The following is a 15,726-nucleotide window of genomic DNA, read 5'->3' on the forward strand; positions in this document are numbered from 1 at the left end:
GGTGCCTCCTATCTCGTAACTTCTGAAGACTAATCAGTCAGACTAAAGTGATTTGAGGTGTTTTTAAGATTTTAATCTTGTTTCTTAAGGCTCACTGACAAATGTGATCAATGTCGCCCTATAATACTATCAGCTGTGTTTTTAAACGTTAGGACATTGCACCCAACATAAGAGCAAAAATCAATGTTCAGTTATTCGGATGCTAAATGAGCCTTCAGCTAACACGTAGAGTCACATGATTTCCTGTGAGAGCAGCTGAGCTCGCTGATGTCTGGCTCTGGATCAGAGGATTATTGATTCTCTCACAATGGGTAAGATTACGTGGGTCCTAAAGGTATGAGGGGTTAATCAGGGCTGTAACCAATGATTACTGGTCTATTTAATTCTGTCTAATTATATTATATAGTCTGACTGATAATAAAAACACAGTGGACCATACTGTATAAATAAAAAGCAGCACATTGTGGGTGTTTCTTCTTAAAATGTCCCATAAACTATAACTTCATTGATTATTTAACTTTTTGTTGTAAAGTAATCAACTCAACACTTGAGTTTTTGAATTGACACTGTAACCCCCTTACGTATTACATATTTCAATATTCTTTGATTCAGGAAATTCAATAACCTATGTTTATCAAACAATATATTGTAGTGTATATTATTATTACAACTTCTAAATCATGTGTGAGGACAAGCTGAAATGTACAGGGAGCAGCAGAATCTGTATTTGTTTATTTATTTATTTGAACAGATGATCCGTTGTGATATTATTAAGGAATTTAATTTGCCTGTGTTGCACAATTATTCTGCAATTAGAAAAAAAACATGGGTTGGAGTAGCCTACTTAAAAGAACAAATACAATTTTATTAAAACTGTTATTCATTTATTTTTTGTATTATTCCACGATTTGTGATCAACTTATACATTTTGATAAAACTGCAAAATAATTATTCTATTTTGGTACATAGAGATCCCCCAAAAAGTGTCATTTGATAGGAGCTGTATATATAAATCTGTGCAGCTTCACTGGTGCTTCTTGACGAAGGTCAGGAACTCGTTGACGTCGTCGGGGGAGCCCACCACGAAGGGGACCCTCTGGTGCAGCTCTTCGGGCTGGATGTCCAGCACCCTCTGGAAGCCGGTGGAGGCCAGCCCCCCCGCCTGCTCGATGAGGAAGGCGATGGGGTTGCACTCGTACAACAACCGCAGCTTTGGGCAGGAACATGGAAACAAGGATGGCGTTATGAAACACAAAGTAAATAAAATGGTGTGCTAGTCTTCCTAGGTCAAACACTTTATACTCATGCAAATAGTATTTTCCTTTATCTTTAAAGACTTTGTGACAGAATGTATTTTAATTGTTGTAGCAGTCATTAGATGTTATCAAACTTGGACATATCATAAAAGGTAAAACACGAAAACTCTGGGCCTGAGGTAGTAAGGTAGGCAATAGTATGGAGTCTTAGTAAACGTAAAGTATAAAAACCACACTGTTAAAATACTGCAAACTCTTACCATCAAAATATATGAAAAGTGTTCATTATGCGGAATGTCAAAATTCTGAATAATGTGTATTAAATTACTGGATTATAATTATCAATCTTGATTTATATTTTGTTTTGTTCACTTAAATTAGCTTGTGACTCAAGCTGCCAATTGTAGTGGAGTATAAAACAGAATGTTTTCCATACAAATAAAGAAAAATCAACCTAAAGTACAAGTAACTAACATGTGTACTTAAGTACAGTACTTGTTAATATACTTTGGTACATTCTATACAAGGAAGTATTTGTGTAAATGGTTGTGAAAGACTTTAAACAGTTTCAGTTTGCAGAAAGCACAGACGGACATCTGTGATAAAACTGGGCTGCATTTAGATGAGGTGTGAACAATGTACGTTTTTAGTTGGGGTGGGGGGGTTAAACCTTACCTTGTCTTTCAGAGTGTATTCCAGTTTGAAGCATGTTTTTGTTGAATTTATTTGAGAGATCCAAAACATGTGGTCCTTGGCCTTACCACAAAAAAATATAGTATGCAGTTTTTTCTTTTCATTTTTCAAACTATTACTATGTCGTCTTTTCTCATATTTTTAAACATACAAACTATGTTGTTTTTATGATATGTTGTTTTTTACAATTTGTATTCAACATACTACTATTTTCGACTTACTATACTGTATACCATACGTTTCTATGTCGTTTTTCTTTCAGATTTTTGACATTCTATACTAGGTCCTTTTTCCCCGTATATTTTCGATGTAGTATACAACGCGTTTTTTTCCTATATATTTAAACATAGTATACTGCCTTGTTCTTTCTCATATTGTCAACTTACTGTACTATGCTGTTTTTTCTGATATTTTGTACATACTACTATGCTTTTAGTATACTACACTGTTTTTTTTGTGTACTTTTTCGACATATAATACTTTCCCCCTTTTTTTAATATTTTTGCAATACTGTACAATGTCTATTTTTTCTTGAATTTTTGACACACTATACTTTGTATGTTTGTTGATTTATTTTTTACTTATTGTGTATTTTATCCATATTACTTATTTTGTATATTTGCATGAATTGATTGATCAGAATGTTGCTCTGTGTAACCAGACAATAAAAACAGAGGGGAACAAGAGATATGTAAAGCCCTTTGAGATACCAATGTGATTTAAATGTGCTAACTAAATACAGCCTTGCCCTCCTGTATGTCTAATAACACATGAAGAGTAAGATCAGTAAGTTCAGAATCTGTTATGAGACACGGTGTGACACCACAACAACAAGCAATCATCCAACTCCATGCTGCTGTTAAAGTGAAAATTAGAATCTACTTTCAACGTTTTGTTTTACAATTTGAGCATCTTGATAATGAAACATTGTTAAAGGTGTAAACTAAGACAGTAGGTTCAGGATAAATGGGTGAGAGTTGTTGTTGTCTATCTCTGTGACGCGCCTCGACTGTCTCCGGGCTTTATTTAGCACAGGAGGAGAAAAACAGCCTCAGGTTACAAACTGCTCCTCATTTAGCCTGCGCTGGTTACCCCTTTCTTAGAAAACATTTTAAAGTATTTACTTAGGACTTCATGGCCAGACTAATGTGCTTCAGTGAACGTTTCATAAAGGCTCTCAGATCTGCTGTTAGCCTGCCAGCTGTTCTAGAGTCCAGGTTAAGGTCAAAGGTGACCGAGCGTTTGCTTTGCTCAGGAACAGTTAGTCAGCTGACACAAATCCTGTCTCCACACATTTTACTAGTCTCTTTGTTGACCTCAGACAGCTCTGTTGTTCAAACACCCGAGATTAAGTTCAAATCCATAGTTGCTTTAGTTATATCACTAGTTTCTGGCTACATGTCTGTCTGTATCTTTAGGTGAGGGCTTTTCGGCTGTTGTTGGGTTTTTCTTGTATTTTTGTCATTTGACATCACAGCTGATCAAAAACGGAGGAAGGATTGGAAAAAGGTGCGGTCTCATCAAGGAAATGGAGGGGTGGGATTTTGAAAAGAGGCCATTGGCTTCCAGTCATGTGTGGACAAGATGGTCTCTGGAATTACACTCGATTGATATTTATTTGTAATCTTTCAATCAAAAAATAAAAATGTTATGCTTTATTTATCCAAAGTATTGCCTAGTATTTCACCATTATTGAACAATGTTGAAGAGAGCCTTGGTGATGGTTGAAACAGGATACTCTGAGCCAACAGTGTCACCTCCTCCTCTGTATTTAGACTATAGTTTCTAAACCAGACAAATATGTTATCATTCTGCCATGTGTTAATCTGAATATTGGCCAGATAAAGGTTGGTGGAGGTCAGCGGTTACCTTCCCCTTGGGGCTCTTCTCGTTGGCGGGGTACATGAAGATCCCTCCGTAGGCGATGGTGCGGTGAATATCTGAGACCATGGAGCCCACATAACGTGCTCCGTAGGGAGAGCTGCCGTCCTGCAGGAGGGCAGAGGATGTTTTGATTATTAGTAAAGCTTGTAAGATATTTCTCAAACTTTTCACATTTTTGATTTTGATTTAACCCTCCTATTGTCTCCCCCCCCCCCCCCCCCCCCCCCCATTACATTAACACAACAACCATTAATCATCACCAAATTTCATTTAACTCCCTTTCAAACTGTAAATATTGTATCAGACTACTGGTACATGAACAACTGCAGTTAATATACAAAGAATAGACACTGAACATGTATTGCGCGTGCCAGGTGTGATCCATGTGGGGGGATGGGAACATAAGGGGGGGGGGAACACATCTAGAGTATGTGAACACCATGGATGTTACAAAGTTGACTAAATCATCCAAAATGCAATGAAAGTGGTGATCAGCAATTGAAATTTTCAAATGTCTACTGTGAAGGATATCATAAAGCCTTAATGTAATCGAATGTAAAACAAAAAAGTTATGATTGATGAAAGTAGTAAATCGGTCAGATTTCACCCGAACAGGAGGGTTAAGTAAAACTAGCAAAATCATGTAAGTTAAAAGGATTTAAAATCTTTAGTACAGATCAATGTATTACATTTACTTAAAGTACCAAAAGTAAAAATACTCATTATGTGGAATGGCGGATTTCTGACAATGTGCAGTATATTATATTTGTAGAGAAAAAAGAGAAATAAATGTCAAAAGGTTTTTTTTAAATGTCGTAAAAATGTGAATGCATGCCACATTATTTGTTGAATTAAATGTATACTGTAAATGTATATCTATATGAAAATAAAAAGTCATAGTATTGTTTGCCATAAAAGTCATAGAACAGTACAGGTTGAAGGTTGGTAGTTTCCTCTCTGATAGAGCACAGCAGCTTGTATTCAGTAACAACCAACCAATACTAACAGGTTTTCATGGTGGGTGTGGGAACTTTACATAAAGGATTCTCACGCCCCCCCATGCAGCTTGAAATCGCTCAACTCTTCACTCATTTGGTCAATATGTTACACATCTTTTTTTTGCCAAAGAATTAATGAATGAAGAATTGTACCAAAATCAAAACCTTCATCGTGAGGGTTTAACTAGTGAGGAGAATTCTGATCCAGGCAGAACCGTTGGTTTGTTACCCTGTAACGAGAGTGTGATCCTGATCTAAGGTCAGCTGGCAGTCACTTCTAAGAATGGACGTTATATAATGTGTTGTAATCACTTTGATAAGTCTTCATTTGTCTATGTAACTTCCCTAAAAACAGCCTGCTTGAATGTAAAAAGTTGAACAATTGGTTAAAAGAGAAAAAAGAAAGAATCCCACAGGAAAAAACCCTGCTCTTTAGTTATTTGTGCCCATTCACACACTGAAATAGAAACATGTTCACCTCATAAAACATCAGTGAATGTAATGATCCCTTTTGCATTATTTAGTTTAGTAAGAATAGGAAATCTGGTGTGCAAACATCGTAGTGGTTGATTCTAACACATATTTTGCTTCACTGGACATTTATAGTACATACTTTAAAAAAACCCTGTCATTTATAAAGCAGTCAGTCAGGCAGCTCATTTGAAAACTGCAGCCTCAACAAATCTCGAGGCGCTCTGACCTGCCGACGAAGAAAAACAAAACAGCAAACAACAGACGGTCAAAGTCCGCCTGCAGCTGCAACAAACGTTAAAACCAGAGAGGGTCATACCTTACTAACATCTTTTTACATATGTGTTGAAATACATCCCACAGCAAACAACCAATCACATGTCGGCTGTAGCTGGACTGTAATACACCTGTCCAATCATTTCATTTGGCCTAAATCACCTTCTCACTATATTCAATTTGGAGCTTGTGCTTTTGCTTTCATTGGAAAATATTTGGCATCATTGAGCCACATGTTTTGCTTGAATAATTGAATCTAATGTGTGATTTAATCTAATCTAATATAAATATAGCTTACTCTGTCTTGCTGGCTTCTTCACTGTTACCCACACTAGCTTTCTGCCACCACAAAAACACATTTGATTTGTATTGATCCCTCATTATTTAAGAGTTCATCTAATTAATTTCACCATGTCTTCTAAGACTCACTGATTCCACACTTTAATGCTCACTCCATAAAAGTCCACTGTTAAACCGGGTACTTCAAACGAAACAACGAAACAACTGTTTTAAAAGTAGAAACTGTAGTGTGTTGCGTGTTGAGGCCGGCTCAACGTGATGCAGAGTCATGTGATGCAGAGTCATGTGATGCTGAGTCACATCCCACTCATGGTGAGGGAGGGGTGTGTGTGTTCCCGCATAGTATTTCACAATAACACTCTTCTAAAACACATCCAGTGGGCAACAGTTTAGACGGCATGAAACTACCTCAAATAAAAAGAGGAAACATGAATAAGAAGAACGTGTGGGAAATTCTACTCATGACGTAAAGCTTATTAACCCTGACGGAGCAGACAAAGAGTTTGTAACCTTGTATTTCTAAAAATGGGCCAATGTTAGACAACTATCTAGTGGTAATATCTTCTGCTTTAAGTTGCACATTGAATACTTTGGCTTGTGAAATAAACATCCGGAATGCAAACAATCTGATTTAAAGTGAGTGTTGTGTCTCTGGAAGAGGGTTTAGGAACTTATGGAAAGATGTGTTGTTAATATAACTTGCATTTTCCTGATTTTCTAGACTTCCACGTGGGACACCGTGTTCAAACTAAATGTCAACTTCTCCGTGCGTCCTTTTTTAGCAACATTCACATTCCAGTACAACCTGTGAGACAAGTGTCTGCTATGCGAACACTCATAGGACAGCGAGTAACAGCGTGGTTTACCGCTGCATTGTGCTGTGTCATGATGGTGGAGTGAAGGGTAACGTGATGATGACTGTTCCACCGATGAAGGATTCTAACTGATAGAAGAAAGTTGCAATAGGAACTCTGTGGCACTGCTGATACATTTTCGTCATGCAAAATGTACTTTTGTAAAGTCTTAAAGGCCTCGAAACAACACTTGAACTCTCACAGGAAACTAAGACGAGCATCAGAGGTCATAAATAAGGGCATGGCATCTTATTGCAAAAAACCAACATTACTAACCCGCTGAATTTACATATTTTGTTTGGATTTGTAACACACTTTGAGCTGTTTTTCATATTATACTCTATACAAATATTGATTATACTTGTATGTTATGTTAGTGTTAACTTAACACCTATAATACCATAAAAGGTAAGGCCACTCTATTTGTATAACAGTAAGGCAATTAAAAGTGCTGTACAAAAGACATAAGAGAAAAGAAACAAATGACAAATAAGAGTCAAAGGACATTGTAAGATACACATGAACAGTCTCCAATGTTCTCTGAAAGCAGAACACATCAAAGTGTCGGCTCTGACAGCACAACAAAGTGACTGACAGAAGGTTGTTGTCAGTTAGGTCCATAAAGACCGGCTGCTGCACGGCCATTCATTTAGATGGAAGTGTTTGAAACATTAGGAGTAATCTGGACAGAGGAGAAGAAGTGTATTTATTCGGAGAGAGTGCTTTGAAACATTCCTTAAGATGTTTTGTTTACATGATTTGCTCTGACCCTGTTGGAATCCTTTCTCAGTGATGTGAATTCAAGCACACTCCAGCTGTTGTCCTGAAGAAAACTTTACAGGGCGACTCTTCAGGGTTTAAAGTCTTTATATCAAATGTATTGAGGGTGATACAAAATATACAGGTTTTTATTCCAATGTGCTGCCACTGTGGCCTATAACAAGCTTTAGAGATCGGCATTCAAGATGATATTTCCCTAATGACAATGAGATCAGCAAAAGCATCACTCATGACTTTGAGGTCATGATGGTGACCGTGCTACAGAAGTGCTGAGCGAGCCTTGTGGGGATCAGAGTTTCCAGATGAGTAGCTGCAGTTTCCTGAGGAACACCGTGCTTCCTGCAGTGAACTGTGTTGCCATGCTGCGGCTCAGCTGATCGAGTCTCTCCTGTCTGAGGGGAACGCCTCACTCTGACGGATCACATGTCTGCGGGTCGGCTGCTCTCTGCCTCTAACAGGCTGCACGGAGACTATCACCTTAAATGTCCCCCTTTATACTCTACATTAAACGTACAACTTGAATGAATTTATTTGATTTGAATGTCTAGTTTGATGTGTATTTGAAGTTACTGATTCCTCTTAAGTCTATTTGAGCTGCAGCAAACCATTGGCCAATTGTATTCTTTTTTACTTTTGACAAACTATTCCACATCTTTTATAATTTTCACAATAAAACTAAATTCCTTATTTGAGCTAAAAGTTGGGTTGATAATGGCAGTTTCTTAAAGGAAAAGTGAGATTCCTCTTAAGGTTTTATAAAAATGTACTTTATTTTTGCTCTTTAGAAAGATGTTTTTTAAAACCCTCCAATTTACCCTTTAGAAAATGCAGCTTTTTTTGTTTGGTGCCAACCAAAACTATTTGGGTTTTCCCTTTCCTGTAGTGTGTTTGAAAGGTTTCTGTGCAGGTCTGCAAAGGCTAACATCCCAAGAGTTAGGAGTTTCTTTCTGACACACTCCCCCGCTGCCTGTAACGTCTCCATTGGACTCTTTTGTTAACTTATGTTACATACTGACAACATCATGTAACACTCAGGCATGTTACATGATAGGCTGAGGAGCGGACCCTTTTGAACTCATTCTACCAGAGAAAATGCTTTGTCAGAATTCATGTGATGAGTGTGAGAGGCTGCTGGTGTTTCACGTCCTGATTATAGTGCCGTGTCAGCACAACAGATGTTAATCAGTTTTGGTTAAAGATATCAGATTCACAACCACAAAGTGGAAATGATAAATAACAAAGCTTTGGATCAGATTATGTTTGTGATATCAGTTTCTCTAAACTGTGTTTCACTTTGGCTCTCACCTCGGGGTACTTCTTGTGCTCGAGGTACTCGTTGATAGAGGGGTGGAAGTACTTGGCGTAGCCTTCGTTCAGACTGTAGATCTTTCCCTTCTGCTTGATCTTCACGTTCCTCTCAGTCAGGATGAACTCGCCTATGGCCTGAAGAACAAGAACACCATTTTTAACTCGGATAATCAGGGCAAACAACAAGAATGGATTTTATTAAAACAACAACAGAGGAATTCAAATGAGGGTGGGTTTGTCTTAATTTGATCAAAGAGAGGTTTCTGAAGAACGCATTTCAAAAGATAAGTGGACAACATTATTTAAACAGCTTTATATGCCTTTTTGGAGAAATAATTATTTGGAAACTCATGGGAAAGAACGTACCTCAATATACTTGTGAAGAGAGTCCATCAAAAAATGCAAAATACATGTTCTGTATTATAAAATAATAATGTAATATCAAATAAGATGAATTGAGTGCACCCTTTAAACACACTCTAGATTTCTCAGGTTTTCTGGATGCATAACAACAACTTACATTACTTACAAATACGAGTTAACTATTTCTATTCTGTTATAATAAAAGCTGCTTTTCCTAAGGTAAATCCTAATGATCAGTTGCGTCTAAGCATAACAAAAGTTGATCTGAATCAGGAATATGATAAAGGTAAGATACATCATAACATGGCTTTATAGACTGAAAGAAATGATAAAAACATAAAAGATATTCAAAATCTATATTCAAATGATATTCAAAAAGGGAAACAACTGCCAATGTAAAGAAGAAAGATCTGAAATGTTTGCATCTTCAAGGATTTATATGAAAAAGGAAGCACTTACTCCTGCCAAATAAAAAAAGATGTATGTGTGTTTACAGTCCCCTCCATCGCTGGTCGCATTGTGAAGACTTCCAGCATGGAGCAATGATTGACAGAATATTGTGTGTTTTCTCAAATAAAAGCAGTTATAGGGCAATGAAAGCATATAACAGTAAACAGCAGAGATAATGTTTGTCAGAGCAGAATGTTAAAAGAAGAGCCAGCGGTGGAGGTCAGAGGAGAGCTGAAGATATGAAGCTGTGGACATGATGCAGAGTGAAGCTCACAGGGTCCAGGGTGAAGAAGTTGAGTCCGGCCCCGGTGCTGATGGCCATCAGGGTGGCGCTGCCGTACAGGGTGTAGCCCGCACACACTATGTTGTTTCCCGCCTGCAGGGCATCTTTATCTGTGGGCTCCCCATCTGTTACCTGGACCATAAAACAACAGATACACCAACAAAGAAGAAAACATGAACAGGGGTCCTGCAGTTTCCCAGAAGCTATGGCCCTCAGGATGTCTGTTGGAAGCACTGTATGCAAAAACATTTACAGTAAAAAGGCAGTGGTGGAAGGTAACGCCTCTCCGTTGGACTTATTTGTTTACTTCCGTAACATAGTGACATCACTTTAAGCACTGCACTTAAGTACATTGTTAAGGTGCTTGTAGTTTATCTGTGTATTTCTATTTTATGCTAGTACTTCTACTGCACTACAATTTGGAAGCACATATTTTACTTTTACACACTACATTTATTTGACAAGATAAGCTATAAAATAAGCTTCTTTCCAGGTTCATATTGATATACAAATGTAATTGACTAATGGATTGTGACTCACTATTTTGGTTTTAAAAAGCTGGCAAAACGCAAAGTCGTTACAGTTATCCCTGCCTTTAACGACTTCAAAATAAAAAATGAAGTATAATCTTTGATACTGTATAAATCATTTTAAAGAATGGCCAATCTGTATAATCAATACCTTTGGTATTGGTACCTAAAGTATGTTTTGATGCTAATACTTATTAACATTTTGAATAGTATATTTTAGTAACAGAGTATTTCTACACTGTTGTGTTTTACTTGCATAAAAGAAAAAGGTGATACATTTCCTCAAGCTGCTGCTGTTCACAAACAAGATGAACAATCAATGCATTTTTAATTAATAGTACGTCAATTCACATACATAGGTTAAAAGCGGGTGATTAAACCCAGACATAAATAATGTACTAATTATTTATAATAGTGTAAACCGGAATTAGTTGGACAACAGTGCCCCCTTGTGTCTGTAGAGAGTAACTACATGTGTTTTCTTAAGATGTAATTATCCTCCTAACATATACACATATTCTGTTGGTTCATACAATGTGATACATTTAATTATTATACAATTATTGGAAATAGGAATAACAAGGTGCTATGATTGTCTGATGTTTGTTTTTTATAAGTAAAATTGCATAAAAAACATTCTTACATTATGATATCAGAATCTTTTTGTCATGGCTCGTGCATCACTGCAGAGGTCACACTCACCCGTTTGTAGATGGCAAAGATGGTGCCGATAGAAGCCAAGCAGTCGATGTTACTGGAGCCGTCCAGAGGGTCGAAACAGACAACGTACTTTCCCTGTGACAAAACAAACAAATATATGAAAAAAATGTCATTATGTTTGAATAAAATCTGAACAATTTCACTTTTAAGCTGTTTCTCTTTATAAGAGACTTTAAAAATGTGACCTCTAAAATGAAAATAGGTCGTGTAAATAGCATTCAGTTGTTTGTTGCTGCTGTAAATCTGATATGGATTCACTTAAGTCTAATTCAGCAGCACTCAGGAGTTTCATTCAATATTCAATAACTGTTATGTGCTGTCTGTCTGTGTTATTATTTCAATTCCTCTAAATTAAGCCAGACTAATACAGCTAATAGATACAACTCATAAACATAGAGTTAAAGGGTTGAGAACAGGGCCGGCCCTAGACTTTTGGGGGTCCTAAGCGGGCTTTGGCTTGGGGGCCCCCCTCACTCTAGCGCGTTCTCACTACACACAACACGGAACCAACTTTTGTCTTATGATGTTAGCATAAGCACACATATTGTATACATAAGCATGTAAACACCGTAGACCTCACTTCCTCTAGGGGGGTCCTCACCTCCTCTAGGGGGGTCCGGGGGCATGCAAGATTTTTTTTTAAATATTGAAGTTAAAAGCATCAATCTGGTGCACTTTGAGAGCAAAATTAAGAGATCTATGGATACATCTCTCAACACCCATATGCAACAGAACTGTTTTTCATTTATTCTCTCTGGCTGTCCATCTCATAATGTTCACATAGAAACTAGCTGTCAATAGGAATATCATTCAGAAGAATTATAATTTCTTGCAAAAATTTGTCACAAAAAGAGGTTGCACATTTAAATGCAGGTGTTGTTATGGCAACGTCAGTGGCCAAACAGCCACATTTACTGCTGCAAATACGTTCAAACATGCTGTCGACACGTAAAGCAGTGGCAACTATGCCACCATTTCAGCTGACTTTTTCTCAGAAATACTGTCACATAACATCCATATATTTCAGTGCTAGGTTGATGCTTAGCTAAGCTAACTATGAAACACTTTAACTGACAGGACTCAGGATCAACTGTATACTGTAAGGTAGCTTCTAGCTTCATGTCGAACAGTAAGTCAACATTTCCCAGAGAGCTTTCTTTGAAATCACCAGGTAACGCTAAAAAACATTACATTTAGATTGTATGACAAAATGTTTATTTAATATATCTGGCTAGCTATAGCTACTTGCTAACGGTTTAGCTTACCCCCGCGATTCAAAGTAACGTCAACGTAGCTGTAATTTATGCTTTGCTTACATGTTCGCATAACTTGGAAGTTTACTGACAGGTACATACCTTGTTTACCTGGCTCAAGTGGTGGCTCTGGGGTTGTTGTGTGAGCCACCACTTGAGAATTGTCGTCTTTTTTAAGAAAAATGTTTCTTATGTCCATCTTCAAAAACTCTGAGTCCGACTGACAGTTTATTTTAAACATTGTCACAGCTCACAGGATAGGTACCTGTCAGCCAATAAGACAGATGTTTATTTCCATTCAACTCTCAGGTTGGTCTGGTGTCTTGCCTCTGTTGCATTCACTGAACACGGGAAATTACAATCCTGCCGTCCTCTCTTGTGTCATGATGAGGTTCAGTTAAAGCACGGTTAATGTATTATATTATTGACTCAATAATATAATACATGACTTTGAGAGTAGGCAATCTAGGCATATTAACACAATTAATTAAACATACTTATCACGGCGACGGTGTACTGATTTATTTTGTTGTTGCTAGGGGGCCCCTTAGTGGCTGCGGGGCCCTAAGCGGCCGCTCATGTCGCTTAATGGGTCGGGCGGCTCTGGTTGAGAATACACTTTAATGACAAACGAATTGGGCGGTGGTGGCTAAGTCTATAGGGACTTGGCTCGGGAACCGAAAGGTCACCAGTTTGAGTCCCAGAAAGACCAAGTGCTAGGTATCCCTGAGTTCCCTACACTGCTCCCCAGGTGCCATACATAATGGCAGCCCACTGCTCCTAACACTGGGAAGGGTCAAATGCAGAGACCTTGTACATTTCCCATCTGTGGGTGGAATAAAGGTATTCTGATATTCTGAATTGATAACAAACATTCCTCCACCTCCAAAGTTCTATGTATCCACATGTATTCCACATGATTACGTTTATATTGCGTACAAGGAAGCTTTACTCAGCTTAACTCATGTTGAAACATCCTTCATTAACTGGTTATAATTGAAATAAAAGCATAAAGATATCATTTTCTAATATGGTTTGTTTGACCTACTTCTGACTCATGGTCAAAAGGGAGTTTTGAGTCAATAATTTACAGTTTACAGATTGAAATAATAATATATGTTATTCAACTGACTTTATGAGTCATGCTTTTGAAAAGTCCTTTTAAAAAGTCTGCGTGCTGCTGCCTGGAAATTGATATAAAGCTCATCCTTTCCAATCAACATGTGGATTACAGGACAGGTGTATTCCGGAACACAATATCTGCCTAAGTCCATCACCCCATCCTCAGAACGAGCTGCTCCTCCTCACCCTCTTGTCTTTGGGGGTGACGATGAGCTCCTTGTTCTCCTCGGACACCATGCAGCAGCTGCCGTAGGACGCCTGCAGCATGTTGATCATCAGGACGTTGGACAGCACGTCCAGCTTCTTCACATCGTCCCCCGTCACGTTCACCGAGCCCGCCAAGCCCTGCCTGTGTGCACCAGAGTCAGAATACTGTAGTTATCCCGGGGGAAATTGGATTTCATGACAGTTGCTCTGTTTTAGACTATAACATATTATACAAATATGTGTACAATCATAAGAAGTTAAAGTAAAAATGTGATAGATAAGATGACATAACATAGAATACAATAACTCAGATAAACTACATTTGAAGTTAGTGTTGAAATGCACCTTAAATCAACCAAAGCTCACTGTCTTTGCATACAACACAGCAGGCATTCAACACAGTCATATCAGCATTGCCAGTGTCTCATGAGTGAGAGTTTAAATCCTCCAGTTACATTCACACCCTGAGCTCTTAAATCAAATGTGGCAGTGAAGCAAAATGTCCAACAACCACCTATAGCTGACACTGAATTCCTACCAGCGCTGGCTGCTGTTCTGCAGCTGACCTTGACCTCTGACCTCTCGTTAAAGGGACGCAAGCATTTCTTTACTTAAACAAATACAATTAGTACCTCAGTCTTTTTTAAACAACATACTACAGTCAGTAATGTGTGGTGCATGTGTAGCACTTAATCCCATGTGTCCCATTCCAGTACCTCAGTACTTACAGGTGGGCCAGGCCTGCCTTGCGCACAGCACAGGAAATGGCTTTGACGGCGGTCAGTATAGCGTTGATGAGCTGGGTCAGCTCCCCGGTCGCCCCCTTAGCCTGGCGGCCGGTCTCGATGATGAACCGGGTCAGGGTCCATACGTCCGTGTCAAAAGCAGACTGGTCCGACATGCTGGTTTCTGCTCCTCCTGGTGGGCAGCAGATAGGGCGAAGGACGGGCAGCGAGTGAGAGACCCTATTACCAGCTACGTACTTTTCATACCCAGAGCCATGACGGCACGCCAAGGAGAGCTATTTGTGAGTGTGGAAGCTTGAGGGTGTGTGTGTACTGTGAGTCGGGTGAGGGGGTGTCAGGTGTCAGCAGGAGAGACAGGCACAGCTTAGTCCTGCACAAGGAAAGCCCTGTGTAGTAAACAAAGTTAGCCAACAGGAACTGAACAAAATTGAAGGTTCATTCTCAGTATTTTAAACACATGTGTTTGCACACAACACTGAGGTCCTTTGCGTGCTGGAACAACTCTCTACATATCTGCATACATGTACTTCATACCAGGGCCGGCCCGCCGCACTGGCGTTATAAATGTTCGCCTAGGGCGCTGAACTGTAGAGGGAGCGCAGGGGTGCAGTCCAGATTTTTCTTTTAATAGGCCTATGTATATTTTTTTATTTTTGTAGGCGCCCCCCAGATTCCTTTTTTTTAGGCGCCGCTCAGATCAGGATTCATTTGTTTTTTTGAGAATATGAAAAATAAAACGTAGGGGCGCCCCAACACTGCACCACCCCACTCTATGTTTTCTTTGGTTCTGTCCATTTGTGTTTCGCGTGTCGCGCGCGCTCGCGTCTTGAACGAGAATTAGAACTTCACTGTCACAACATGAAGCGGGGCAACCCCAACAAAAAGCCGTCTGGGGCGCATTGGAAAAGGCGAAGAAAGAGAGAGGAGGGAAAACTCCAGGAAAACAGAGGTATGTCTGATGACTGTTTGTGTTTATTGGCATTTTTCAAGCAACGGTATAAAGCTAGCTAGCTAACGTTAGCTAATGATAGCAGCTGATATATAGTATGATAGAAGCTAGCAGATGAGCTGCTTTACCATCTAGCTTGATAGCTCTTTTTACACCAACTGCACTGTGTGGTTTTTCTTGTATTCATTATATATATTTATTATTATTAAAGCTATCTATTTTGTTCCATCTGTAGCTTACAAATGGTAATGAACACAAAATAAGTTTGCTAAATCATTAACTA

At 38.7% G+C, this 15,726-nt stretch overlaps 1 protein-coding gene across 1 annotated transcript; it reads right to left on the reverse strand.

The window, feature by feature from the left end:
• Window positions 1-844: 844 nt before the first annotated feature.
• Window positions 845-14,768, reverse strand: fbp2 (fructose-1,6-bisphosphatase 2). Its single transcript, XM_034216723.1, has 7 exons — window positions 14,477-14,768; window positions 13,728-13,890; window positions 11,149-11,241; window positions 9,908-10,048; window positions 8,818-8,955; window positions 3,819-3,938; window positions 845-1,210 (listed from the first exon to the last, which is right to left on the reverse strand). The coding sequence occupies exons 1-7, from the start codon at window positions 14,647-14,649 to the stop codon at window positions 1,025-1,027; spliced, it is 1,014 nt and encodes a 337-aa protein (XP_034072614.1). The 5' UTR covers window positions 14,650-14,768; the 3' UTR covers window positions 845-1,024.
• Window positions 14,769-15,726: the final 958 nt, after the last annotated feature.

Source organism: Gymnodraco acuticeps, unplaced genomic scaffold (assembly GCF_902827175.1).
Source record: "Gymnodraco acuticeps unplaced genomic scaffold, fGymAcu1.1, whole genome shotgun sequence".
Classification (NCBI taxonomy): domain Eukaryota; kingdom Metazoa; phylum Chordata; class Actinopteri; order Perciformes; family Bathydraconidae; genus Gymnodraco; species Gymnodraco acuticeps.

Bases quoted from the DNA above. Each gene is read 5' to 3' on its own strand.
- fbp2 (XM_034216723.1), bottom strand. From the start codon at position 14,649: ATGTCGGACCAGTCTGCTTTTGACACGGACGTATGGACCCTGACCCGG. The intron at 13,891-14,476 runs GTAAGTACTGAG...TGGTGCACACAG, and splicing joins AAGGCAGGCCTGGCCCACCT to GCAGGGCTTGGCGGGCTCGG. The intron at 10,049-11,148 runs GTGAGTGTGACC...TTTATGGTCCAG, and splicing joins TCTTTGCCATCTACAAACGG to GTAACAGATGGGGAGCCCAC.